This window comes from Clavelina lepadiformis, chromosome 3 (genome assembly GCF_947623445.1).
Source record: "Clavelina lepadiformis chromosome 3, kaClaLepa1.1, whole genome shotgun sequence".
In the NCBI taxonomy this organism is placed as follows: domain Eukaryota; kingdom Metazoa; phylum Chordata; class Ascidiacea; order Aplousobranchia; family Clavelinidae; genus Clavelina; species Clavelina lepadiformis.
In genome coordinates, this window is record NC_135242.1 from 2,363,939 (window position 1) to 2,388,655 (window position 24,717).

The 24,717-nt window shown below is 36.9% G+C and overlaps 2 protein-coding genes across 3 annotated transcripts; one reads left to right on the plus strand and one right to left on the minus strand.

The window, feature by feature from the left end:
* Positions 1-1,123: 1,123 nt before the first annotated feature.
* Positions 1,124-24,410, plus strand: LOC143450678 (uncharacterized). Of its 2 annotated transcripts, none has more exons than XM_076951322.1 (4): positions 1,124-1,702; positions 2,087-2,227; positions 2,301-2,470; positions 24,036-24,410. In XM_076951322.1, exons 1-4 carry the CDS (start codon positions 1,129-1,131, stop codon positions 24,171-24,173), a joined length of 1,023 nt encoding a protein of 340 aa, XP_076807437.1. In that variant the 5' UTR covers positions 1,124-1,128; the 3' UTR covers positions 24,174-24,410. The 2 variants fall into 2 exon arrangements, with proteins under 2 accessions (XP_076807437.1, XP_076807436.1); XM_076951321.1 differs by lacking the exon at positions 24,036-24,410 and adding an exon at positions 2,576-2,829.
* Positions 2,973-6,245, minus strand: LOC143450679 (cytochrome P450 1B1-like). Its single transcript, XM_076951323.1, has 5 exons — positions 4,967-6,245; positions 4,595-4,681; positions 4,385-4,461; positions 4,156-4,307; positions 2,973-4,047 (listed from the first exon to the last, which is right to left on the minus strand). The coding sequence occupies exons 1-5, from the start codon at positions 5,582-5,584 to the stop codon at positions 3,437-3,439; spliced, it is 1,545 nt and encodes a 514-aa protein (XP_076807438.1). The 5' UTR covers positions 5,585-6,245; the 3' UTR covers positions 2,973-3,436.
* Positions 24,411-24,717: the final 307 nt, after the last annotated feature.

The window sequence follows — 24,717 nt, forward strand, 5'->3', positions numbered from 1 at the left end:
ATTTGCGAACATGCAACATAATTTTGGCAGTAACTGCTAAACCACTACATATTTTTAAAAATCTATTCGCCGGTATAATTAGCGAAAACTGCTCTTTGATTTAAGGTCAACTTGTTTTAGGACTTTATCCTTACTTTAACAGTGTTTAAGACTGGTTTTGGGGGAAAGTAATTTGCAGCAGCAGGTTTACAACAAACTATTTCACTGAGATTGCAAGTTTGTAAGATCAGATTTTTTATCTTTCCTCGAAGTGTTGACGAATTATTACTATTAATGGGCAAAGGACAAATATGCTGTGTACATGATTTTTTGAACTTGATTTGTATTGTCTAGTTGAATTTGTATTTTATCAGACGCTTTGTGATAGATCGGTTGCGACACCTACCGGTTTGTTTAGTTGCAGTTAAACGGCCCATTTAGACTTAAAAACAATTAACCTTACATAGTGTGAAATGCTGTGCTGAAATTACGCATTTAAATTACGTGTTAAATTACTACATGTTGCTTTTCAGAAAAAAAATAATTTTCTGGGTGTTAGTTATCTTCCGCTGATTGTCTTCGCTTGTCACAGTAAATTATAGGAAACAGTAGGAACAACAGGTAGGAAACAATATTGATATGTTGTATAAAATTTATCTCGATTTAGCTATATCTGATGGATAAGCATAAACGATAGAATTAAATTAACTATTTTTAACCCAATAAGTTCACAGAAGTTTGAGCTCGCAACAAAGAACAAGTGTTTTTATAGTTTTTTTTTAGCTGTAAGTTTTGTTTGGTTAAATTTTGATAATAACTGGCAGCTGTACGTTCAAGGTAATAATAAAGCACAAAATATTCTTAAATTTTTGGATTTTTTGTTTGCTTTAGTATCTTCGTGCTCGGTTCCGGTTCGTAGGAACGTTAAAGTTAAAATTTTGGTTCCAATTAACCTGAGATATTTTTGTTTCTTTTTCTTGTGCTTTTTGCTTAATGTTTCGTAGGCAACCGACCAACACTCAATTGGGAAAATGCACATGCATATGTGTAATGGCTTTAAAAAATGCTTTATTTAGTGACTTATTGAGAGTTATGTGCTAATACAGCTCGCATTTTGACGATGTTTTACATTTTGCAGATTGAAAACAAATGAAAACAGCAACGATAGCGCCCTTCTTGGCATTGACGTTGACTGTTGACCTGGTGACAGTTGCAATAAGTCGCAATCACAATGACGAAATATGCTTTCCCACTCAAGATGGGCACCTAGTGGTCCCCCTAAGCAGAGGCTCACGAGGAGAATCTGGGAAACGAGGCTTACCTGGACTTCATGGTCTGCAAGGCCCACAAGGAGAAAAGGGCGTTCCAGGGATTACAGGTCATAGAGGACCGCCTGGAGAGGAAGGTATTCCAGGACCTCAAGGCCCACGAGGAATAATTGGGCAACTTGGCTTACCAGGAGTAGAAGGCCAGCGTGGTAAAACTGGAGAACGGGGTACACCAGGGCTTCAAGGGCCCCCAGGAGTACCTGGGACACAGGGGTCACCAGGACTTGATGGCTTACCAGGACCATTTGGGAAACACGGTGTACCAGGACCTCAGGGCCCGCAAGGTATGAAGGGGAATCCCGGTCCACCTGGCCAGTGTCAATGCAATCAAAGTAATGTTGTCGAACTTAAGAAAATAATGGATCAGTTGTTTTTCTTGCATCCAAATCTTCGAGGTAATTAAGATTTTTTAATTAAGTTGGTCGCGTTATGACAATTTATTTATAGGAATTAGAGCTGGGAACTTAGCCGATTTTTAAGCCGTTAGCTAGCGGTTAGCCGCCATAGTCGCTAATTGTCTTTCCACATTGTTAAATGGAGGCAAAACTGCAATTAATTATAAAGAAATGTGATGGAAAGAGTTGTAGCCTAATAGCAACTTACGTCATGCTAAACCACAGAATTTATCAGAAAAACAAAGTAGCCCTATATGACCGAAACATTTGCTGATAAAGATGCTTTGTATGGACATTTTTGTTATTTTTTGTACAAAATCAATATCGATTGTGAGAAAGTTTTCCGCATCTTAAAGTGTTTCAGCAAATTATTATATTTTCCAGACGAATTATGCTTGGTGGGTGTTAAAAGTAAAAGAGTTCGAAATATTGACATGACTGCATCAACAACTTACGGCCAATTTTACACCGCCTATAATGGCCGATTGGACGGAGAAAGTTATTGGAGTCCTCACCCATACAAACGTAAGTGATGCGCCTCATCGCTAAGAAATCTGCCAATCCATTTACAGTCAAATCACCTGTAACTTTCATCTAGAATTGCCCGGGGAGTGGCTTCAGGTTGATTTGAGAACACCAACCATAGTGACAGGTGTTGTTACCCAGGGTGGTGAGGATGACCACTGGTGGGTGACAAACTTCAAAATTACATTTGGAAATATTGCCGATCAATTGCAAATGATAAAAGATGAAGATCAAAACGACATGGTAAGTTAATACTCACAAGTAACCTCGGTGTAAGGCCGGTTGTATTTAGGATTTTATCATCCTATACAGCTCTGATTTTTTTTAATTCTCTGTTTAACTTCGTAGATTTTTTCGGGCAACACTAACAAGGACACTCGCGTGGAGAATACTTTCCCCAACCCAATTAAAGCCAGATTCTTTAGACTTATTGTCGTCACCTTCCACAATGGCATCGGATTACGCTTGGATTATCTGACTTGCTAAGCTCACGAGATGACCGGCTCAAAAAGCTCACATGTTGTTCAGAGAAACTTCTTAGTGCTTCCTACAATTCTATTATATTTATGAACAGAAAATGTGAACTTAATCTATTTGCTGTTAAATATAATGTCACTACACAATATAAAATCGTACGATATAAATGTCGTGAATGTAAACCGAGTGTTTCTCATTCGCCACTTCATGTGTTCTGAAATACAATGTGGAATGCCAAATATTTATCTACCGTGAGTTTCATATTTTCTTCTGCATAAAATACACATTTTCTGTCTCTTTTTTTCAGATTTTCTCTATTGTTACGTACTTATTCGGCAAACATCTTTGGTTTATACACAGTGCGCCAATAATGATAATGAATGAATGCTTTACGACTAAAAATTTACAAAAGTATCTGCACGGCATAAGCCCAGCAGCCCGGAACACCGGTGGCAGAGAAAAATCTTGTGACAATTCAACAACCATGTCTTGAAAGTGAATTTCTATGGAACAGATTTTACTTTTCAACTTCGGGTATTTACCTAAAGAGAATCTCTTAGGCAGATCCGAGATTTACAATTAACAAGATTAGGTTTAAGTCGAGCGTAGTTTATAACAATATCTAACAACTAAAAGCAAATATTTAATCGATGAAACAGCTTTGAATGTACAACTTGTGACGGCAGCACCGTCTGTGGTCTCATAGTTTAAAAAGCAACTTTGTGCCACTCCTCAATGTTTCTGAACTTCTAAAGTATTTAGACGAAGCTTCAGTCGGAGGCACCTTGGACGTAAAGTTAGTCCAGGAATTGCGTCAAGCGATGGAGGATGTGCTGGATCTGGCATCAACTCGCATGTCTGAGCTAGGATGGCTGTTGCCAGGAAGAGCCAACCTTTAGCAAGGTCAAGTCCAGGACATTTTCTCAAACCCATCGAGAATATCAAATATTTATCAACTGCCTCGCTATTCATTGTCATTCCTCCAGATTCATCCTTGCAAAGAAACCTCATTGGATCAAATTTTTCCGGATCTGGCCAAACATTCGGATCTCGATTGACGGAATACTGGTTGACAAAGACCATGGTGCGTTGAGGAATGTGGTAACCACAAAGCGCGGTTTGTTTGAGTGTTGCGTGAGGAATGGAAATAGGTAAAATTGAAGATTGACGAAAGGTTTCATGGATGAAGGCATCGATGTAAGGCAACTTCGGACGATCGAAGAGAGTGGGAAGACGATCTCCTACCGCTTCATTGATGTCGTTTTTCATCCTCTTTATCACGTTCGGGTAAAGAAGCAAATAATTAATTATCCAATTAAAAGCAGTTGGAGTGGTGTCTTGGCCTTTAAAAAACAACATATAGTTAACAATATACAACCTAGTTGTGCTGGGATTCACACCGAGCATGATTCCAAGATCTTTATTCATTGTTTGCGACTTTATTCTTATACCTGCTGCGAATACTTCTGAGCAAATGCTGGCAATCTGATCCATATATTTTGTTGTAATTTTTCTTTTTCCATTTGACTTAATCATGGAGGTCACAACGTTTTTTGGCTCTAGTAAATCCTTATCCGTTGAGCTGGTTGCTATTTCTTCCACTCTAAGATATTAATTGAGAGTTTAACTTTGTGGGAAATCTCACGGTTCCTATTTTCATGAAACAGAACTTCACTTAACAGTTTAAGAGCCCATTTGTGACGGTATTTCATTGCTTTCTTGTAAGCTTCCAGAATTTGGCGATATTTTGGAAATACCTAAACAATATCGAACAAGTTACCGTTTTGGAGATAAATTCCAAATTTAAGTTGCCCATAAAACTTCATTATGAGTAAATAACAACTGATGCGATGCCACAGAGGAAAATGACCATATCCCACACTATTTTACCCTGATCCAAGGCATGGTGTCAATCATCGCTCCCGCCGAAACCACTGCGCTAAAAACTTCGTTTGCTTGAAGCAATTCACAGAAATCCTGCAGTTAAAAAAGGATTAACATGTCTACGTCATACAGTAAGCAGTTTCAAAGCAGTTACTATAGGTCTACTGAGATGACCATGCCAGGTAAAACTGAGATGACTGAGATAACTGAGATAACTACTGAGATGACCATGCGCTGCCAGGTAAAAGCCATGGTTTATTCATAATAAGTAGAAACTTTACAGTTAAACTAAAAGAGGTGACATGGATCGAATTTACCGAGCAACGTTTAAAACAACACTGTGTCGCTCTCTCACCAACAACAGGGGTTTTGTTTTACCTTGTCGTCATAATCGTATCTCTTGCCAAAGCAAATTGTGCACAATGTGTTGGCTGCCGCCTTGCGTATTATGTCTTCCGGATTGACGAAGTTCGTCTCAGATGTAATTTCAAGTTTCTTCAGCATGTATATGACGTCATCAGTGATGAAATCATTCATCTTTTTGCGAACGGTCGTAGATGTTGAGAGATTGTGAAGATGACGTAACATTTCCAACTTGGTTTTGCTCCATACCTCTCCTTGTGTGCTGACGTCATTAAAAACATTGCTTATTCCATTTTGTAGATACTTGTAAGTCTCAAAACGCATCCGGCCACCAAACACTTGTCGCTGCTTGACCAAAGCTTGTTTGATAGTTTTAAGATCGCTCAATACAATTGCCTTCACGCTTCCCAGCTTGATTCTATAGATTGGACCGTATTTCTCGGCCAACTCATGAAAAGTTTTGTGTGGTTCTGATCCCAAGAGTGGAGCATTTCCTACAACTGGCCAAGGAAATAAGCCTGGTGGAAGCTGCTTGCCACTTTGCTTAGGACAGAACAAGTTGTTGTACGTCAAAAAAGCAACATAAAATAGAGCAAACAAAACCAAAACTTCTAACAAGCTTGGTAATTCCATTTCAAGTTGGTCTTTAAACCTAACGATTTTGTTTTCAATCTATTCCAGTTAAAAAAAGGGAAGATCAACTTACTTCTGCACTCACAGCACAACAATAAAGACAACTGTTGATTAAAAAAATGTTTCCTTACGTTACCTTACAAAGTTACAGGTTTGGTTTTCCACTTGGAAACCAACTGTCGAAACCAACAACTGCTCAAAAAATTTAATGTTGTGTACGCCTTCTGGTAATAGACAGCTCATTAACTTTTTTTCTGGTTTGTTAACTAAACTACTAGATAACTAGAGTATCTGACGTACATTGTACAATACTAAAACATTGTATACATGAGAAGCTTAAAAGCACTGGTACTTGCTATTCCGCATTTTAGAAATGTTATAGCTGCCGTGTTCAAGAACTCGTTTTCGACGAATCATTTCTGCAGTTCCGGGCATTCGTGATTCTGTAACTTGACATGGGCGAAATTTTGTCGAGCAAAGACAACGAGTTGTCGAAAAAGTTACGAATTCTCAGAAAACTCGGCCTGAAGCTGAGAAAGCGAACAAAAAACTTTGCTTCAGCTTTTCTAAAACCAACTTTATCAACCACATGTGTGCATTAATAACAGCACAGCCAGCTTGGGTTATGTAAACTTAGCATAAAGGTTACTTCGGATTTCAAAACGTGAGAGCTGAGTTATGATCTATACATATCGGTCGCAAAATCCTCCGCTGCCAGGATTCTGACATTATTGAACGTGCATTCAGCTCAACAAAACGTGTCCGTATAGAACAACATCACGAGACACTGGCTTCTGTACTAGACTGCTGGAAGTCGAAATTAAACTGGATTGAATGACACAAGGGAGAGCTTATACTTACATCATGAAAATCGTGCTCTTCATTGTGTGGGACAGGAAAATGTTTTGTCATGTAGTTTATTACTCTCCGCACGATGAGGAAAACATGGTCCTTGTGATTGCTAATAACAGTTCACAGAATTTCTCAAGTTACATAATTTCAATTAATGCTTACTTTATCAGTATACATGTCTTAGACTTTCTTACGTCATAGTAGTAAATAAATTTTAAACTAGAAACGCTACAAGGTGCGTGATGTTTTCAAACTGTTTTTACCCCTTTTAGCAATACAACTAAAATGTGACAAAATTCCACAACACAGAACACAAAATTAACGTTATTTGCTTGTTAGAATTAAAGTTTTCTAGGCTTAGATTTCGGCGTCGTAGGAACGACCTAATGGCCTGGCTATTTATGATGTGCAATTTTGAAACTCTTTATAACCAGATTTTTACATGTTTTTCGATTTCATAGTCGATTAGTAATCGTAAACAAGAAAATACCTTGAATAAAAAGAATTGAAGACAAAATTGCGCCTATGGCCACAAAAATAGGGTTTGTGAGGAGGAATATAGGACCCGGGCATTTGTGCTTTTAAATTACATGCAATGTTATTTAGAAAGAAGTTGTTTCATTTAATTGGATTACTTCTCAGTAATTTAGCAGTTTCTCTGATCCCAAAAGGTACAGAATTTTCGAATAAAAATAGGCAAAAAAGCATCTCTTAGAACTGAAAAACATGCTCAAATCGTTAGTTTTAAGACGATAAAGCTTTCTGAACGAGAAGTAGCAAAGCGGTTAAAGATTAGCAAGAAAACAGTCCGTAATACTCTACAATCTATATAATATTAGAAAGTGACAGCATTTGAATTTAAGTAGCAAGGATTTCAGATCTTTTACTGTTGATATCATTGTTTTAATAACTATGAAAAGTTTTCATTAGCCTTAAAAGTTTTGTAGCTACTATGGACTAAACCTATAATTTGGTCAAATAATTCTGAGAACTTCTTTAATCAAACGCAACATATTGTAACCTTTGTAGTCGTTTCATAGCAAATATAAAGCACCAAGAGATGAATGACGATGACAACTAAAGACTAATTGCAAAATATTTCCATTGTTTGCGTGATACTGTTGTTATGATTTGTACAACGTTTGATTATAATTAGGCCGGAAATATGTTTTTTAGTCGTTAAAGATCACATCACACTCAAGCGTGGCGGTAATTACGCAATCTAAAAAATCATTGCGTAACACATGTTGCGCAGTTAGTGACGTATTGAAGCACAAGTGGCGACAATTAACTAGATTTATACAATATAGATTATTACATCATTAGATTTATTGTTACATTCACTTTGTTTCCAAATAATCTTGGCAATTTTTTGCGCAAGGAATGCCTTACGCCTTTGCCTTACTCAAAGAGCAGGGGCGTGAAACCTGCGGCCCGCGGAGCGAAAATATGTGGCTCCCGGCAGGCTTTTGGTTTTTGGCCCGCGCCACAAAACATCCAGCTGAAGGCTTTTGTCCCGCTGCTAGATTTTTATCTGCGTAACTACCAGTTATAAGAAAGCACCAGTTCTGTTTGATGTGTTGTCGTTCACTTTCAAATTGCTTCAGTACAACGTTGCAACTCCCATTTTCTATGCTAAGTGGAGTCACTTGTTTCCTTTTATTGTCCGCATGTTTCCTATTTTACTCACTGTATGACGTATTCTGCACTGGTTTGGTTTTGTTTTCTTCTTTATTAAGCAACAATCATAATCATCATTGCATCTTCGCTCTTGGTCATTTTACGCTTTTTTAAACTTTAAGAAAGTTAAATTCAAGCAGCGTATGGCAACTTCTGCAAATTTCACAGCAAAAAAGAGGAAGGAAGAGGAAGAGACTTTTCCAAGAAGGATGGACTTTAAGGATACTCTTTTTGCTCTTGGGTCAAGAGCCTTACTATACGGTATCCCGCTGGTTCTCAAACACTGGTTTGCATCATGGTAAGCTCATCGCGCTAATATTGTCAGTTTTATTCGCTCACCAATTATCCAATACAGCCTTTATATCTTGGTGCTACTTAAATAGCTAACATCTTGTGATGCTGTGAGAATTCTAATTTATAATTTTTGGTCAATTTTGCTTTAATACCACTGGCCCGAAACTAACCTAAGCTCCCTGACTCAGATAATGACGGAATTGTAGACAAATCTTGATTTTAATGCCACTAACTTATGTGCAGTGGGATTATTTTGGTGTAGGTTTACTTTCACTTTCATACGGTTTACCTCTAACTAAACATTTCACTCCTGACCTGCTATACCAAAGTAGTCATTGGAGCAGTTCAAGAAGAGTTTTTTGAGGATTATTTACAATATTTACATAAAACGATCACATCCAAGTCCAACACAGTAATAAATCACAACAAAACATCGTAATTTTAACACAGTGACAAAGTCACTACAAAGTTGCGGACTTCATAAAATTAACAATGCACATATTTTGGTTTAACAACTCAAACAATTCCCTTCTGTCTTGATCAAGTTTTCTAGGCTTTCTTTATCGAAAAAATTTGACATTTGTGAGTCGCACATTTTGTCTTTTCTTAATGCTTAACGCACAACAATAAAGACACGATTATCTGTTATCGTTTACATTTCCCCAGTTAGTGTTGGGAGCAAAAAAATTGGTGCTAATTATTTCACGGTATAATAGAACAAAATCATGCTAACATTGCTCAAAAATACATAATCGTTAAGCGGGAAAAAAGCGACAAAGCCTATAAAGCAGTGGTTCCCAAACTTTTTCAGCTTGTGGCACACTAGAAAAATTAGAAAACGCTCGCGGCACACTTACAAGAGAAGAAATGTTGCTTTAAAAAATTACCCTACTCTATCGTCAATGCCATAATTGGTTTCATCGTCACATGTGCTTATTTCTCATTGGTCGCTCTCATTAGATCGCTCTTGGTCATTTTACGCTTTTTTAAACTTTAAGAGAGTTAAATTCAACCAGTGACGGCAATTTCTGCAAATTTCACAGCAAAAAAGAGGAAGGAAGAGGAAGAGAAGAGACTTTTCCAAGAAGGATGGACTTTAGAATAATTTATTTGGTCTTGGGTCAAGATCCTTATTATACGGTATCCCGCTGGTTCTCAAACACTGGTTTGCATCATGGTAAGCTCATCGCGCTAATATTGTCAGTTTTATTCGTTCGCCAATTATCCAATACAGCTTTTATCTTGGTGCTACTTAAATAGCTAACATCTTGTGATGCTGTGAGAATTCTAATTTATAAATTTTGGTCAATTTTTTTTAATACCACTGGCCCGAAACTAACTTCAGCTCTCTGACTCAGATAATGACGGAATTGAAGACAAATCTTGGTTTTAGTGCCACTAACTTATGTGCAGTGGGATTATTTTGGTGTAGATTTACTTACGCTTTCATATGGTTTATCTCTAACTAAACATTTCACCCCACCTGACCTGCTATACCAAAGTATTCATTGTAGCAGTTCAAGAAAAGGTTTTGGAGGATTATTTAAATAAAACGATCACATCCAAGTCCAACACAGTAATCTATTACAACAAAACATCGTAATTTTAATATAATGACAGAGTCAATACAAATTGCGGACTTTATAAAATTAACAATGCACATATTTTGGTTTAACAACTCAAACAACTCCCTTCTGTTTTGATGAAGTTTTCTAGGCTTAGCCATTATCAAAAAGAATTGACATTTGTGAGTCGCACATTTCGTCTTGTCTTAATGCTTAACGCACAATAATAACGACACGATTATGTGTTATCGTTTACATTTCCCCAGTTTGTGTTGAGAGCGAAAAATTGGTGCTAATTATTTTACGGTATAATAGAACAAAATCATGCTAACATTGCTCAAAAATACATAGTCATTAAGCGGGAAAAAAGCGACGAAGTCTATAAAGGGCTTAAAACGAGCAAGATGTAAACTAGACGGTGGTGCTACAAAGACAAAAGCTTAACACGGTCAGCAAACCTAAATGTGGTTATGAACCTAACTATGACTTGTTCATGGCAAGATACAGATGCGCATATACACAAAATATTATATGTACATAACATTTAACATAATATACAAAGTTTTCAAGAAGAAAAGATGCTTCATAAAATTCAATCTTACGTTTTGTAAGCAATACGTTAGAAATGTTATTAGGCTGGAAGATACAAAAAGTCACCACAAAGTTCCACGCAATGAGAAAATAAAGTTTGCACTGAAATGCTTGTTTTAAAACCAAAGTATTTCTCTGATAAACAAGATACACGTTCATAAAAAGTCGAACCAGAAAACATTTTCTCTTTGCAAAACATGACTAAAGTGAAAACAGTTTTGGGAATTCAAGCAGGAATTTAATTGACAAATTGGTGAATAATTTCACTGTTTAATGTATTAGAACCTATTATATCATATTTTGTTGCACTTTGAAGTCAATATTATCTATGAAGGTTATAGGCCTACTAATTAATTATTTATAACTAATTACTTAACAAATTCCTGATAGAAGATGACATATAAAAGTGTACCATACTTACATCTAAGATAAAGAAATACAAGTCATACTTTTAAAACAAAATGCTTCATTTTAACATAAATATCTTTTTACAGAGACATGGTTTGCAATATTTAATAAATAAATTTGTCATTTATGGTCATAATTTCTAAATCGTATTATTATTTACACGGTTCATCACGGTTCACGGCCATCGTGAATATTACATTAGGCTACAGTTAGGTGCAGTTGTAGTTTGCAATTTTGACGAGCAAAACTTGATATAAGCAGTAAAGTTTGTGATCATTTCATCTTTTACAACAGTTTCATCAACTTTTTTCCAGATCTCTAAACCTTGATAAAAATATTCAAGAGCATCAGCAAATTGTTTGAGGCCCGCTAGACATCGTCCAATATTGTAGCAAAACGTAGAAGCGTCTTTGTCAGAGACAATTTTTCCGATTAACTCTTGCCTCATGCTTAAAGACCGCTTGAAATAAGGTAATGCTTCCTCAAAACGTTGGAGTGAACACAAGCAGGAACCAATTTGATTCAGTGAGCAAATGAAATCCCGATTTGGATGTTTATCAGGATAAATTTTCTTTAAAATGTTTAAGTCTTCCTCCAAATAAGTAAGAGCTTCTTCTGCTTTTCCCATTTCTTGTAAACAATTTCCGATGTTGTGGTAAGTGCTTGCGATCCTTTCATCTTCCTCTGGTTGATTCAACTGCTTCCTCATTTCTAAAGATGCTTGGAAGTTTTCTAAAGCTTCCTCATGCTGGTGAAGATGGAATAACTGAAGAGCGCAATCATAAAGCATTCCAGCAGTCTCATAACTGGGACTCCTATCTGATAAATCAGATTTTAGTATCGCCAACACTTCCTTACTTATTTCTTTTGCATCATTAGAACGGTTTGCAAAACTTAGGCAACCGCCTATATCGGACAGAACCTTAATCAAATTCCCTTTGTCTTTACCATTTATCGATTGCTTATATATATCTAAGGCAAAACGAAGATGTTTCAACGATTCCTCAAAACGACTAAGAAATGCCAAACACTTGCCCATTTGATGTTGTGTTTTAGCGACTGTTTCATCCATAGAAACGTTTGAAGACGTATCTCTCTGGATTTCCAGAGCTTCTCGAAAATAGCGTAATGCATCATCATACTTATCAAGAGCAAACAATGATGTTCCCACATAATAAAGTCCTGTGGCTACTGCCTTGTTTCCATGGTCGTTTTGAGGATTTGCTCTTTTTGTTATCTCTAAATAACATAGATGTTTTTCCAACGCTTCATCGAACTTATTGAGCCCAGTAAAACACAAACTAATTTCATGGAGACTTTTAGCCACATCCATATTCTTGCTTTCATCCTCTGACGCCAACTTCCTTATTTGTAAACTCATTCCACAAACTTCTAAAGCTTGATGAAAATCACACATCCCTCTCAAGCAAATTCCCATGCTGTCGTAAATTTCGGCTAAATCTTTATCTTTTTCTCTATCATTTGATGTTGATGTTTTCATCTCCACCGCAAGTTGGTATTGTTTCAATGCTTCTGCTTTCCTGCCAAGATTATACAAACACGTTCCCATTGCAGCGTGAATCCTGTAGAAGGTAGTGTTCCATGAAGCACTCTTCAGTGCTTTGTCGTCTGCTACATGCTTGTGGAGTTTATACCAAATATGTAAGCTTCGATCATAATAAATAAGAGCTTCTTCGAATTTCTCAAGGTTCAGCAAGCAAATTCCAATATTTTTGCATATCACCGATACGTCTTTATCAATGCTAACATCTGTGGCTAACTCTTCCCTCATACTCAACGAACGTTTGTAATAATCTAATGCTTCGTTATGACGAACAAGTGTATCCAGACATAAACCGATATCATTGAGGGTGCAAACCAAATCATAGTGGGCATTTCCATCAGAATGAATATTTTGCTTGATGTTTAAGTTTAACTGAAAATAGCGAAGAGCATCTTCCACCTCTCCAATGTTTTTTAAGCATGTGCCCAATCCATTGTAAATACCTGTTATTTTATATTTGTCATCTTGCTTCAATTTTTTCCTCATATCTAAAGAAGATTGAAAATGTTGCATAGCTTCTTCGTATTGCTGGAGACGAAGCAAGTAGTTTCCGCAGTCAGAAAGCAGAACAGCAGTCTCATAACTGGACGTTCTGTCTTTTAAAGCGGATTTCACTATAATCAAAAGTTCTTCATAAATTTCGTTCGATTTATCGTAACAGTCTGCTAAATAAAAGCAATAAGCTTTGTCATCAAGAACAGAAATAAATTCTTTCTTGCATTGATCGGTTGACAATCGTTTCTTTACTTCTATTGCCAAATCAAAGTGATGCAATGCTTTCGGAAAACTACCTAAATATGTTAGACAGTTTGCTATTTCGCGATGTGTGTTTGCTACATTGTCATCCACCGAGTTGTTTGTTGAAACCTGAATTCGTATTTCCAAAGCATTATGCAAGTTTTTTAAAGCATCCTGATACTTGCCGATGTTAAACAAACATACTCCTACACTGTGATAAGCAGCGGCTACAACTTCATCTGTGTCTTCGTTTTTCGAAAGTTTTCTTTTAATCTCTAAAGACAACACATCGTTTTCCAAAGCTTTCTTGTAATCACAGAGGCCAGTGAAGCACAAACTGACCTTGTGTAGACTATTCGCCACATCCAAATCTTTGAATTTATCCTCTGATGCAAGCCTGTGTATATGCAGACTCTTTTCACAAATAGTCAAAGCTTCCTGGAACTTGTGAGCTTTTCTCATGCAGTTCTCCATGTTGTTATAGATGACAGCAATATTTCTATCCTTTGCTGCATTTTCTGAGAACAATTTTCTATTCTCTACAGATAGTTGATAATGTTTCAACGCTTCCTCGTATCTATCAAGATTTTCCAAGCAGATTGCGATTTGATGATGAAAGTTGCTGAGATCATCATTCCAGCTTTCTTTAGGTATCAACGCTATTTCCAAACCATGCTGATAGTGACTTAGAGCTTCCTCCCATTTCTTCGCGAGACACAAGGAATTACCGAGACGGAGGTTAAGCAAAGCGATATATCTATCTTCAGGCAAATCGCTTAAACACTGCTTTCTGAAAGTAAGAGCAGACTTGTAACATTCAATCGCCTCTTCGTGTCTTGTGAGATTATCAAGGCAGATTCCTTTTCGATCAAGCCTACCGGTAATATAAAAATCGAAAGCTTGATCTGATAAAACGTTTTCATGAATGACTAGTTCCTGTTCATAAAGTTTCTTAGCTTCTGTAGACTCCCCCATCGATCTTAAACATTGAGCCATGCTGCTAATGATAGCTGCGTTATCTTCATCTTTAGTTTCGTGTTGAGAAATTTGCTTTCGCATTTTTAGTGACGTTTTATATTCGTTCAAAGCGTTGTCAAATTTCTGTTTATTAAATAAAGCAACACCAATCTCCTGACGGAATCTTGATAAATACCTTTTAGTTGTAGTAGTAGGTGGCAATTTCCGCAGAATACGCATACCTTCTCGAAGTGCTGTTAGGGCTCTGTCACTCTGTCGTAGCTCATTATGCCTACAACCGACATTCAAATATATCACTACCAAATCCCTATTTTTGTCTTTGTATTTCATTCCGAGAACAGAATTTAGTGACGATTGTGCCTCCAGTAAAGATTGCTTTTGGTTGCCCAAACCAGACCAAGCAAGACCAGAAGCGTTTGAACATATTGCAATGTCTCTTTCCTGTCCCGCGTACTTCGGAAGCTTTTTTCGTACAGCTAGTTCTTGTTCATTTGCAAGCAATGCTTCATTATATTTTTCCATTCTAACAAAACAAATACACATTATTTTTAATGTATCAGCAATATCCCGTGAAGAAACCGCCTGTTCAGAAATATTGTTCAGCAACCAAGGTATTTCTACACCTTTTATACTGTTCAAATGCAGCTGAATTTGTGAATAGTGTTTTCCAAATGAAGAGAGTTTAGTTTTATTTGAAAGTTTCTGCCAATTTTCAGTTAGCCGATCATTTTTTTCGGTAGCATTAGTGAGAAAAAACTTTCCAGACTGAATAGCACTTTGATAACGTCGAAAGTAATAGTTGGCTACAGCAACCAACACTTCGGGACTTTCATAAAAATTTACTAAAGGAAACTTGAGGTATTCTGCAATGTCGTATTGCAATGAATAGGCGATTAAAAAGTAATCGATGAGACTTTTTGCTCCAACAGTCTGACTCAGTTCCCCAACCTCACTCATTGACATTAAGCCCTCATCAATCCAATTATCTTGTTCCTCTTTCCCAGCATAAATTTTCAAACGAACTTCACAAGCAACAGCCACTGCATACTTCAATTTATGAGCAAAATGTTTAGACAAAACAACCGAAGCAAGCTCATGGATAATCTCAAAGCAAGAAGGTGATTCGATAGCAAGCAGCTTTCCAAGGGCAGATATAAAAATAGTAGTGCTTCTGTAAACAACACTCTTGATGTTACAATAATCTCCATCACCAGAGTAATAAAGATTATTTCTAATATCAAACTTTTCCAAATCTTCTTTAATATAATCACAAGTTTTAGATATAATGGCAGATTTGTTTTGTTCAGCTGACAGCTTGATTTGAACTTGTTTGTCAAACTCTTCATAGAGAGCTACATTTCCAGCAACATAACAGTTACGAGAAAGAATATCCGCTAAGTGATAGCCTATGCGAGCATCTTCTTCACTGTCCAGGTAACGTACCATTGCACTAACTGGTTTAATCAACTCTGTGGTGTGAAGGTTATTTTTTGGTTTAATCAACCTGCCAAGTGGGACGTTACTAGCAAAAGGATACAAGGCATCAAATGAAATACCATGTCTTGTGTTTTTATCCCAAAACCAATTCCCATTTGGTGAATTGAAATCATTTAAACTTGAAATTATTATACTAGGAATTATGGTTTCCCCAAGATTGATGATGACGACTTGAAAAATGACAGCAAACCAGCGATAATGTTCCAATATCGATTCATAGTTTGGCCAATTCTGCACACCTTCTTGCAATACAATAAGATTTTCAAAATCAGAATATGGTGTCACCTCACCTCGAGCTAATGAACCCATTCCAGCCAAAGCATACTCACAAGGTAATTCCCCCAAAACATGAACGCAGAACTCGGCTAACTCCGCCATTAGACCCTTGAAGTCGTTTGTAATAATATTTTGTAGTTTTTGAACATCTTTTATTTTAGCCTCTTCCAGTTGTCTAAGTTCATCACCTTCTGCCTCATCCGGAATATTCTTCAACAGTTTAAGCTCATCCTTTGTATTTGTTCTCATCTTGTCCACCATTTCTTTCACCCGCTTGGTTTCCAACAACAGATCAGCTTGATCATCGTCTGCATTGGCTGATTTGAGAAGATACCTGCAAAGTGTCTGGAGATCTTCTTCTACTTTTTCTTTATTGGCAGAATCTCTTACAATCGCAGCATTCAGCAACGTTGCGCTTTGGATGAAGCAAAGTTTATCTTTGGTCAGATTTGCTCGATTCATGTAAATGATTCCCATTTTGTGGAATATCTCAGCACACTTAACTGGATCTTTTTCTCGGCCATTTTCGTCACAGAGATCAGTTTTCAATTTGCTGGCAAGTTCTAATTCTTCTGCCTTGCTTTGATCCATGATAATATAAGTAATAGCAGTTGCTATTATTATAGCTAAACATACTCTGCAACAAAATAAGAAAACTTTGGACTTAATATCATTCAAGAATATCAATTATATATATAGGAACGGTGTCAAAATATACTCTATGCTGTGTTAGCACTAAACCGACACTTTTTAATAAATGCTATCATTTTCAGTGTGTTCGAGCTGTGTTGTGCAAAAACTTTGTGTACAGTAAGTTTTTTGCATTAACCATAACCATATAACCGACCTATCTGTTTTCCACACATATTTCTATGAACATATAAGTAAAACGTTACATTCATCTGAAATAACTTTTGCATTTTTGATGAAGCAATTGTAACGGTGTAAGCGGGAGCTTACCATAAAAAGCACAATTTTTTTATCGACTTGTGAAAGTATTTGGACCACCTGGGTTGCATCAAAAAGAAACGAACAACAAAACAAATCGCACAGGTGTGTAAGCTACGTAACATAGAAGAACATGTAACATAGAAGCTATGGTGACAGCTGTGGTGGCATGAAAACAATTTGTAAACATCCACATCAAACACTCCGTATTTAAGATTGCCACAGACAGACACAGCAACAACAAAGGAATATTGAAAGGTCGGTTCTTTTCTATGGTGTCAAATTACGTAAAACAAAGCATTGAATCAACATAAAGATGTGGCAACAACATATGGCAACACGATATCTGAATCAAGAAGATTCCAGGCCTGTCACGTCTTTCAAAACAAGACGAACTATACCTAGAGATAAGCAGAGAAAATTTCGATGACGTGTGTATTTAAACAGTAAAATATGAAAACAGAATTTTGACCGAGGCGCTTTTTAATCGATGCAAATTAATGCTTGATATCAATACTTTTTAAAATAATTAAATTTTTAAGTAAAAACATCTACGAAGCAATGTTTCTACATTGTTTTTTACAAAATTTGTACATTTACATTTATAAACATTTACATTTATAAGTTAAATTTTATAAATTAGCGAATTTATTTTTTTCCTCTTAAACATATAATCCTTAAAAAGGGATGCAATCAAACAAGAAAATATTAGTCGAACACATTTTTGACAATAATTCTTACTTGAAGATTGCAATTAAGCTACGCAAGCCTAAGCAGCTTCCATTGTACATGTTATATCCCTGCACCCAGTCTCAATCAAGATAAGTGTTAAATATCCTTTCTTTCTCAATTTTTATTTTTTATGGCTCATTACCTCTTTATGATTGGACAAAAAACTTTTTGATAGCTTCGGGAACTTGGTTGAATTTCCTTTAAGAATAGCCGGTATACGCCGATCCGCAAGACCGCCTCCGTCTGACTATAACGTTATAGGGAGACCACAGGTCGTAGCTATTTGACACAAATGCCCTCGCCTTCGCAGATTTTTTGGAATTCTAACAGAAAACATTTTATTGCTGAACTACATTTAACAACATACTTATTCGGGGCCGTATCTGACATATTTGCTTCCTTAGAAATTTTACCCTGGCTACGTTCCGCTAAAGAAATGGCAGAAACATACTACAGCACTCAATCACCGTAACACTAACATAAGTTTCTGTTTCTAAAAATCTTTTGCAGATAGCGCTAACTTTTATAGCACCAAACACTCGAGTTGTAAATCCGGAATAGCGGCTGATGTAATGTCCCTCTATTGTTATGGCTCGCACAGTTGCGAAATTCTTTGTCACGCTATCATTCAAAATCCAGTCATTCGTGAAGACTTCTTCATTCACAGCTGCGTTCGCCGATTCGCAGCATTGCCAGTAAAAAAAAAGCAGTCTCTCTTAAAAGTGCAAATGGTAGAATGCCCATTTTCTACCCAAGCACTCCCCACTCGAGAGTCACACACCAAAACCAAACACAGATTCGACGAGACAATAAGCGCGGGGCGTTAATTACCAATTAGGTCCTCAAGGATAGCGGGATAACGCGTCACATGAAATAAGCTAAAAGCAGGTAAATAATGAGAAAAAGTGCGACAGTGCGAGAGTAGTTATCAAAACCGACAAGTGTTACAGTTTTTAAGACACGCGATGTTTTGTCGCACGATTTCTCAAAACGCAGTCACTCGTGAAAACCTGTTTCCAGTCACAACTGTCTTTGCCGATTTGGGTTTCTGGAAATAGACGGTTCTTCCACTGTATAATGGCAGCAAACTTAAGAAAATCTAGATTTCTTTTGGTAAATTACAGATACCCTGCGGTCCACATAATCTTCATTTCTCCATTGTAGTGAAAGTGTCTAGCCAACTTTTTGAAAAGAATAGCTTGAAAATTGAAGCTATAGTTATATTGCTGTAACCCAACCTACATAAAAAAAAACGTGAAACCCGAGGAGAATTAAAACTTTCTCAACTTGAATAAAACCTTAAGTATATAAATGACAAACTGTGGACACCATAATGCTAATTAATACTTTATTTTCAAAAACAGCGTCACCTATGGAGATCGCCATCAGAGAAGCTGCGTGGGGGCCTAGGTATATGGGTGAGATCACTTGGAACAAGTGCAAGCACTGACATTATGCGGTCATGGAACATGTTGATTTGAAAGATTTAAGCAAAAAATTTACACTTACAGTTCATTTCATTACAACGTAAAAAGTTTCAACCAACTGCAACCATCACCAGGTCTTATTTGACGAAAAGCCGACCAGCCAAGCCTGAACAAGGTGAACTATTTCTACGAGCAAGGTGCAACGGTTCATCAGGGACATCTAGCGAGAGAATATATTTTCTCTGACCGTCGCTACATGCCTCAATAAAAAAATATAGAAACTTAACGCCAACAGATAAAATGAGCGTTCACCAATTCCTGGTAAACAGGTATCACCATTAAGCAACCACGATCACTCAAATTTCACTGTGGGCTTCCTCCTCAGTCCGAGGATAAAGATTGTGATACCGTGCGTCATACAAAGAAAGCATTTGTGACAGTTTACAAAATTTAAATTCTTTTCAAGCGTTGCCGCAAGTTCGCAATCAACCTTTTGCGGTTCTTCGTCTTCACGTTGATTAATTAATTATTATTGCAGCTTTCAATTCAGGACGTGAGCAATTTTGCCACGGTCAGTACATACTAAGTATGGGACCTGCATACTTCATTGCCACGGTCAGTGAACATTAGCTTGGCTGGGTAGTGGTTGTTTTTCAGTAGTGCTGCTGTACCATCGATGGCCTTGCGTGCTAAGGAAATTATTAGTGGCATTTTGTATCGTTTTAATTAGAATACAATATCGTTTTCGCTGTAGCGAGCCGCGAAATGAAATAAGAAACTTGGCAAGACAGAAGTAATTTTCCGTTACAATTCATCACTTAGAAGTCGACATAAATGAAAGATTTTGCGTTAGTTTTGCAATATCAAATTTTGTTGTCGACATCAAAGATAGTGGAATAAAACGTAAGAATTAAGAATGTTGGACAGAATGGTTCAAAGTTATAAAATATGTTTAGTTTTTGAAATGCCTAGAAAATAAGTTATTTACTTGGCTATTGTATGCAGTTGCAATTCATTTGCGAACATACAATACAATTTTTGCATAAATGTCACGGGATTATTTTTTAAGCTCCCGTTTTAAAACCATCACATTGTACACTGTATGTACGCACCTCTCTTATAGGTTAGTTTAGTCAAATGTGTGGTTCAACTGCTGTTTTTATTCGCATTGTGTCATTTGTATGCATGCTCGTCAGATTTTCTTATGTTTGCTCACGTGCTGTCGTATTTTACCTATTCATATGTACACGTGTTTTTAGTCGATCTCTTGTGACGTCTTACATCGCTACCCCTAGGGCCTAATTGGTATTTAGCGTCCCGCGTTTATTTCCTCATTGTATGACAACGGTGGAATCTGTGTTGTGTGTGGTGTTGCAGTCGGTTGGGAAGTGCTGTGCGAGTGTTAATTGAGTCTACGTTTGGACTTTTTAGACTTAGAGGAAAGATGGTTGTTTTATCTAATATATGCCTTTAAAAATTAGTAAAACAAAAAGAGCTAATTGACTAGCTGTAAAGCTGTAAGTTTCCTGACTAAGGAAAAGCCTGGTTACAGTAACTGCTAAACCACTACATATTTTTAAAAATCTATTCGCCGGTATAATTAGCGACAACTGCTCTCTGATTTAAGGTCAACTTGTTTTTGGACTTTATCCTAACTTTAACAGTGTTTAAGACTGGTTTTGGGGGGAAGTAATTGGCATCAGCAGGTTTACAACAAAATATTTCACTGAGATAGCAAGTTTGTAAGATCAGATCTCTTGTTTTTCCTCGAAGTGCTGACAAATTATTACTATTAATGGGCAAAGGACAAATATGCTATGTACATGATTTTTTGAACTTGATTTGTGTTGTTTAACTGAATTTGTATTTTATCAGACGCTTTGTGATAGATCGGTTGCGACACCTACCGGTTTGTTTAGTTGCAGTTAAACGGCCCATTTAGACTTAAAAACGATTAACCCTCTACAGTCTATAGTGTGAAATGGTGTTACTTAAATTACGTGTTAAATTACTACATGTTGCTTTTCAGAAAAAAACTTATTTTGTGGGTGTTAGTTATCTTCCGTTGAACGTCTGCGCTTGTCACAGTAAATTCTTCACTGAAAGTCAGTTTTTAGTTCCTTAACTACCCAGCAAGTTTAAACGACTTAAGCTTTCAAAAAGATAAAAGTGAGTAACCTGTTATTTCAATTATCAACTTGAAACTTCTCTTCCGTATTTTCCTGTCATTATATTTAACTAGGTTTGTAAATACTATAGGTAGGAAACAATATTGATATGTTGAAATAAATTTCTCTCGAGTTAGACATATCTGATGGATAAACATAAACGATAAAATTAAATTAATTATTTTTAACCCAATAAGTTCACAGAAGTTTGAGCTGGCAAAAAAGAACAAGTGTTTTTATAGTTTTTTTAGCTGTAAGTTTTGTTTAGTTAAATTTTGATAATAACTGGCAGCTGTACGTTCAAGGTAATAATAAAGCACAAAATATTCTTAAATGTTTAGGATTTTTTGTTTGCTTTAGCATATCTTCGTGCTCGGTTCCGGTTCGTAGGAACGTTAAAGTTAAAATTTTTGTTCCAATTAACCTGAGATATTTTTGTTTCTTTTTCTTGTGCTTTTTGCTTAATGTTTCGTAGGCAACCGACCAACACTCAATTGGGAAAGTGCACGTGCATATATGTAATGGGTTTAAAAAAAATACTTTATTTAGTGACTTATTGAAAGTTATGTGCTAATCCAGCTCGCATGTTGACGATGTTTTACATTTTGCAGATTGAAAACAAATGAAAACAGCAACGATAGCGCCCTTCTTGGTATTGACGTTGACTGTTGACTTGGTGACAGTTGCACTAAGTCGCAATCACAGTGAAGAAATATGCTTTCCCACTCAAGATGGGCACCTAGTTGTCCCCCTAAGCAGAGGCTCACGAGGAGAATCTGGGAAACGGGGCTTACCTGGACTTCATGGTCTGCAAGGCCCACAGGGAGAAAAAGGCGTTCCAGGGCTTACAAGTCCTAGAGGACCGCCTGGAGAAGAAGGTATTCCAGGACCTCAAGGCCCACGAGGATTAATTGGGCCACTTGGCTTACCCGGAGTAGAAGGCCAGCGTGGTAAAACTGGAGATCGGGGTACACCAGGGCTTCAAGGGCCTCCCAGGAGTGACTGGGACACAGGGGTTACCAGGACTTGATGGCTTACCAGGACCATTTGGGAAACAGGGTGTACCAGGACCTCAGGGCCCGCAAGGTATGAAGGGGAATCCCGGTCCACCTGGCCAGTGTCAATGCAATCAAAGTAATGTTGTCGAACTTAAGAAAATAATGGATCAGTTGTTTGTCTTGCATCCAAATCTTCGAGGTAATTATGATTTTTTAATTAAGTTGGTCGCGTTATGACAATTTATCAATAGGAATTAGAACTGGGAACTTAGCCGATTTTTTTAAGCCGTTAGCTAGCGGTTAGCCGCCATAGTCGCTAATTGTCTTTCCACATTGTTAAATGCAGGCAAAACTAAAATTAATTATAAAGAAATGTGAAGAAAAGGGTTGTATTAAGAACTTACGTCATACTAAACCACAGAATTTATCAGAAAAACAAAGTAATCGAGTATTAAAGTGATTAACAGAGCAGAAAATTTCCCGGAGTTAAATGGATTAACGAAAAGTTTGCTCCAACTTCTCTCTTCTACGTACGTTGTCGGCTAATTGCTAACAAAATCTTAGTCGTTAACGGTTATTAGCCGGAAACATTTCCGGCCCTACAAGGAATGCCTGAAACGCACAAAACATACGAATATTAGAAACGATACAAAAGATATTTCCAAAACTTTTCGCCACAATGCTGCCATTGTGCTGGTATAATAGAAAGCATGAAATTCATGATATACGTCATATGATAACTTCATATCACAATTACTGTAGTTCATTGCTATGATGTTTCACATTGTCATGGTGCACCGTGCACATGAAAGGTTTTCATTAACACAATTATTTCGTTTTTGGCGATTTTGAAAGGTTTCGTTCATTTAAAACCATTCTTCAATTTCCATGCAATTGCTGCTGCTGCTGCTGTCATTCAAACACCGCATGGTGATGATGAACGAAATGAAATATTTTTAAGTTAGCATCAAGAATACTTCCAGAAATACTTACAGTAAATTAATTCCCGACTAAACTGTTGACCAGTGACTTATCAATATGCTAAGTTGTAGCCCTATTTGACCAAAACGCTTGCTGATAAAGATGCTTTGTATGGACATTTCACTGTTTGTTCTGTGCATTAATCGTAATCCCTAACACTTTGGACCAAGAAAGAATTGTTATTTTTTGTACAAAATCAATATCGATTGTGAGAAAGTTTTCCCCATCTCAAAGTCTTTCAGAAAATTATTATATTTTCCAGACGAATCATGCTTGGTGGGTGTGAAAAGTAAAAGAGTTCGAAATGTTGACATGACTGCATCAACAAGTTATGGCCAATTTTACACCTATAATGCCTATAACGGGCGATTGGACGGAGAAAGTTATTGGAGTCCTCACCCATACAAACGTAAGTGATGCGCCTTATCGCTAAGGAATCTGCCAATCCATTTACAGACAAATCACCTGTAACTTTCATCTAGAATTGCCCGGGGAGTGGCTTCAGGTCGATTTGAGAGCAACAACCGTAGTGACAGGTGTTGTTACTCAGGGTGGTGACGACCACTGGTGGGTGACAAACTTCAAAATTTCATTTGGAAATATTGTCGATCAATTGCAAATGATAAAAGATGGTGATCAAAACGACATGGTAAGTTAATACTCACAAGTAACCTCGGTGTAAGGCCGGTTGTATTTAGGATTTTATCATCCTATACAGCTCTGATTTTTTTTAATTCTCTGTTTAACTTCGTAGATTTTTTCGGGCAACACCAACAAGGACACTCGCGTGGAGAATACTTTCCCCAGACCAATTAAAGCCAGATTCTTTAGACTTACTGTCGTCACCTTCCACAATGGCATCGGATTACGCTTGGATTATCTGACTTGCTAAGTTCACGAGATGACCAGCTCAAAAAGCTCACATGTTGTTCAGAGAAACTTCTTAGTGCTTCCTACAATTCTATTATATTTATGAACTGAAAATGTGAAATTAATCTATTTGCTGTTAAATATGGCTAGTTATCGTGTCACTACACAATATAAAATCGTACGATATAAATGTCGTGAATGTAAACCGAGTGTTTCTCGTTCGCCACTTCATGTGTTCTGAAATACAATGTGGAATGCCAAATATATTTATCTACCGTGAGTTTCATATTTTTTTTTTCTGCATAAAATACACATTTTCTGTCTCTTTTTCAGATTTTCTTTATTGTTACGTACTTATTCGGCAATATCTTTGGTTTATATACAGTACGCCAATAATGATAATGAATGAATGCTTTACGACTAAAAATTTACAAAAGTATCTGCACAGCATAAGCCCAGCAGCCCGGAACACCGGTGGCAGAGGAAAATCTTGTGACAATTCAACAACCATGTCTTGAAAGTGTATTTCTATGGAACAGATTTTACTTTTTAACTTCAGGTATTTA

Coding starts and splice junctions, on each gene's coding strand:
- LOC143450678 (XM_076951322.1), top strand. CDS start 1,129: ATGAAAACAGCAACGATAGCGCCCTTCTTGGCATTGACGTTGACTGTT. Junction 1,703..2,086: donor CTTGCATCCAAATCTTCGAG/GTAATTAAGATT, acceptor TATATTTTCCAG/ACGAATTATGCTTGGTGGGT. Junction 2,228..2,300: donor GAGTCCTCACCCATACAAAC/GTAAGTGATGCG, acceptor ACTTTCATCTAG/AATTGCCCGGGGAGTGGCTT.
- LOC143450679 (XM_076951323.1), bottom strand. CDS start 5,584: ATGGAATTACCAAGCTTGTTAGAAGTTTTGGTTTTGTTTGCTCTATTT. Junction 4,682..4,966: donor GATACGATTATGACGACAAG/GTAAAACAAAAC, acceptor TTTTAACTGCAG/GATTTCTGTGAATTGCTTCA. Junction 4,308..4,384: donor CACAAATGGGCTCTTAAACT/GTTAAGTGAAGT, acceptor TTAATATCTTAG/AGTGGAAGAAATAGCAACCA.